Below are 3,938 nucleotides of genomic sequence, written 5' to 3'. Positions count from 1 at the left end.
CCCTAGCTTCATAATCCTTAGCTTCATAAATCCATTCAGCATGCCCAGATTTCTCCCTGTCCACTGAGAGGTCTGGGAAAAACCAAACTCACTCCAAACCAGCTGGGACCGTCCACAGGCTGTTGACTCCACTCCTTTGGGCATATGACCAAATATGCCCATATATGACTCTACTCTTTTGGGTAGTTTCTTTTGTGATTCTCACAGTGGAGGAAATTACATATAATCATTTAAATTTGACATAAATTGGATTATTGATGTTTGTGAGTGCAATGAGGTGCATATTTATTCAGAAAAGCATTATCCCAACCAAGCAAAAGTGTGTGTTCATAAAAATATCAGATTTGCTTCAAGGGAACAAAGGAATTGAATTGTGAATTGAATTTCAAAGGAAATTCAAGTTTGCTTTGTAACCTCCACTTCTGGGACCTCAGTGTGCTAAAGACAAAAAGGTACTACTACCTTTGCTTTCCAGAGGAGGATGACGGCTTTTGTTTTGTTATCAAGCCTAACTCACTGTCCAACTTGATCTTTCTGTTGTACAGAGAACGCAAGGCAGCGTCAGGATGGGGTGGTGAGCAACTCCATCGTCTATTTCACTGAAGACCCCCCAGAACTGCCACCCAACAGTCCCCATCCACTGAAGCTGAGGCGTATTCTCAACCTGAGCCCTTTCACTGTCACTGACCACACACCAATGGAGACTGTGGTAGATATTTTCCGGAAACTTGGGCTCCGGCAGTGTCTTGTCACTCGCAGTGGGTGAGTAGATGCTGAGTCGGGCATGCTTAGAGAATCTGAGGAGATTTTCTTCAGCATCAACCAAAACACCATTTTTCCTGTTTAAAGCCAAGCGTAGACAGTAGCTAATTAATCAGCACCTCTGACACAGTCAAGTGAGTATTTTGATTTTTTTTAATCTATTTCGTGAATGGAAGAATAAGGGAAGTTCACTCAGTGTCTCTCCAGGGCAGCAAAAGAACTCAGACTCAGAACCAAAATGGCCTTTGCCAGGTGTCCCGTTTCATTCTGTTCTCCCATATCCTTAGTGTATTGTCATTTAGATAAGGTAAAGATAAATACAAAATAAACCGTTCTGACTCCCACTATCGTTCAGTTTTCAACAGAGGCAGATCTGGCAAGTAGTATTGTTTGCAAAAGATGTGCCTGTTTCTAGACATCCAGCTAGATTAGACACTCGTGAAGACTGTGATAAAGATGTCACTGGAAGAAAATTAATCTGCTCAGCTTTCTTTAAAGGAAAATGGGAAGGCATAGAAACTGAAAATCCCCAAAAAACAGCTGAAGAGGTGTGGGGAAACACAAAATTAGAAGAGTAAAGAGCTGCACTGTGTGCACTAGAAATAACATCCCATAATTCCAATAGGATTAGAGCTATTCTGGGAGCATTGCTCATCCCAGGATCTAGTGGTAAGAAGAAAATTTACGACACGATAGCAAAACCAGAGTCATCATTTATAAAGGCGGAAGACTAAAATTTACTCTTCTACAAAAAGCCTTTTTGTTACTCAAACATATTGCAGCTGTTACTATCAATGCAGTGCCCTCAGCATTGAGAGAATAAGGACCATTATCAGGACACAGATTTAGGTCCTGATTTTAAGTGCTTGGGTTTGGAAATTTTGTTCTTCAATGCTAGCACTTACAAGGAATGAAAGGTGGAAAAACAATAAAAATGACATCATTTCAAAATTCAGTGCCTTGTGGCCTCCAACGACTGGAAATAAAAGCCTCTGAATACTGAGGGTTAGGAAATTTTTCAGCCTTTAGGCCAGACATCCCATAGACGTCATCTTTCTTAACAGATGTAATTCATTTGGGTTTCATAAATGAGATATTATCACTCAAATTTGAAGGAATTATATTGTTGGACAGTGAGAGTTTCAGAAAGTCTGTACTTTAGCTTAGTCTGTGTATTACTAAACCCCATGCTCTAGCTCAGGGCTCTGGTGCCTTGGTTTTGTGCTGGTCCTTTGCATCCTGAGCCTAAGAAAATTCATTACTTCATTGTACAAAGTGTCAGTAGGTGCAGCTCCTCACTCAGTTACGTTCCCAACAAAAAATCATAACAACCCAAAGTATTTAATGTAATGATTGTGGGTGGGTTAGTTAAATTACACAAGGTGAGAATGCTGTTTATAAAAATTATCTCTGAGGAATGGATGAGACAGACAGCGCTATGAGGAAGCACTCACAAAACGGCCCTGCAGCTGGACCGGGGAAAAAACTGGATGATACATGAGATGATTGTTGACCTTTCCTTTCCTTTTTCTCCTCTAGGAGGCTGCTGGGTATCATAACTAAAAAGGATGTATTAAGACATATGGCTCAAATGGCAAACCAGGACCCTGAATCTATCATGTTTAACTAGACTGGTCAAGGAAGAAGAAAGTAACCCCAAAGGAATCCCTTCTAGATTAACACAAAGGCGATGTTTGGTGTTTCGCTTTGTTTAAAGAGAAAATATAACATGTATGAGGAATGGCCCAATATGCCTCTGACAGAGGGCCTGGATGCAGGATGGCACTTATTTAATGAGGAAAGCAGTTTAGAAGCTCTGAGCAGCTGCAGACATCAAGCTGTGTTTCCTTAATGAGATTCCCAACAGCTCAATTGGAGCATTGGTGGGTATAAGTGATGTGGTGCTTTGAGACAAAGAGCCGGGAGCACCAGTGGGATGCATCAGCGTCACAGTATCTCTGGAGGCAGGTGTGAAGACGAGCAGACACTGTTTATGTACAAGCTGTTAACAGAGATAAAGGTTTGTGCTCCGAACTACAGAGTGTGTATGAGCGACGTCAGCTGGTTTTGTTACTGAAATCACGGCTATTGATTTGCTACTGAATTATACCGCATTCATGAGGGAAAGAAATCGTCACATTTTAAAAGGAAAACTTTTGTCATGTTCATTTATTTTTGTAAACGTTAAGTAAATCAAGACTGGAGTTAAAGGAGCAAGAGTACACCTCAACTCACTTTAAAACATAGTGTCCCTTGCTCCCTGCTTTAGTCCTTTGAATTTTACACAGTTTAGCATTTCTGTCCATCAGTTTCCCTTTATCAAGGTTGAAATGTGACTTGTCTGTAAGGATTTATTATTTTTCTAGGCAATTTTGCATACAGGTACTGTAATATTTAGTAGTATGTGGTTTGCTGTGACAACAGGAAAAAAAAACCATAGAAGCCTGGGGAGGAATTTTTGAAGGCATAAAGGGAGAGTGGTAACCAGCTCTTACTGATATTAGTGACGAGGGATTGAATGCCTCACCTGTCTCCCCTTGTGTACATCACCATTTTTTAAAAACTGATTAAGTTCTGCATTGATTCTTGATTCTCCATTTAGTTCCTTCACATCATTGCTGTATCTTGGCATTTATCTGCACCTGCCAAGAGATTGCTGAAGTTCATTTAACAGTCCCAGATGTTTATTCTATAGCAGACCTACCCTTTATGCATCTGCCAGTCATAAGACTGTGGAATTCATTCCCAGAACACTGTAGCTGAGTAAGATCAAAGGGACTGAGAATGCAAACAATAGCAAAGCTTTAATTATTGATCTGTTTGCAGCAAGAACACAAGATTTAACAGCCCCCAGTAGGGACCTCCAAGCCACTTAGGTAAAAATGCTTATTTTTCCTAAACCCTTGTTCTGGTCCTATGTAAGATTCACAGAGTCAACATTGCCTGTGTTAAAATATTGGGTTGGCCAAAAAGTAATTACTTTTTTTTTTTTTCTAGGTAAATTAAAGGTGAATTTTTCATGGGAAACAAAAAATGTATTAAACAATATAGTGTCCATTTTGTTCAGTTACTTTTTGGCATATTTCAGGCAGCTTCATGGTTCATTTTGTGAAGAATGAAACAAATGGTAGTCTGATGTTTCCAGGCCTGGCGAATATGGTGGATGTGGTAACGCA

At 40.1% G+C, this 3,938-nt stretch overlaps 1 protein-coding gene across 2 annotated transcripts in view; it reads left to right on the top strand.

The window, feature by feature from the left end:
• CLCN4 (chloride channel, voltage-sensitive 4) overlaps positions 1 to 2,392 on the top strand; it is a 24,210-nt gene extending 21,818 nt beyond the window's left edge. For both annotated transcript variants that reach the window (XM_010191981.1, XM_010191980.1), the window contains 2 exons: positions 546 to 762; positions 2,302 to 2,392. In XM_010191981.1, the coding sequence (XP_010190283.1) occupies positions 546 to 762; positions 2,302 to 2,392 (308 nt within the window). The remainder of the gene's footprint in view (positions 1 to 545; positions 763 to 2,301) is intronic.
• The last annotated feature ends 1,546 nt before the right edge of the window (positions 2,393 to 3,938 follow it).

Source organism: Mesitornis unicolor, unplaced genomic scaffold, assembly GCF_000695765.1.
Source record: "Mesitornis unicolor isolate BGI_N332 unplaced genomic scaffold, ASM69576v1 scaffold27459, whole genome shotgun sequence".
In the NCBI taxonomy this organism is placed as follows: Eukaryota; Metazoa; Chordata; class Aves; order Mesitornithiformes; family Mesitornithidae; genus Mesitornis; species Mesitornis unicolor.
Note: the sequence above shows the minus strand (reverse complement) of the source record. Positions and strands in the feature narration are given on the sequence as shown.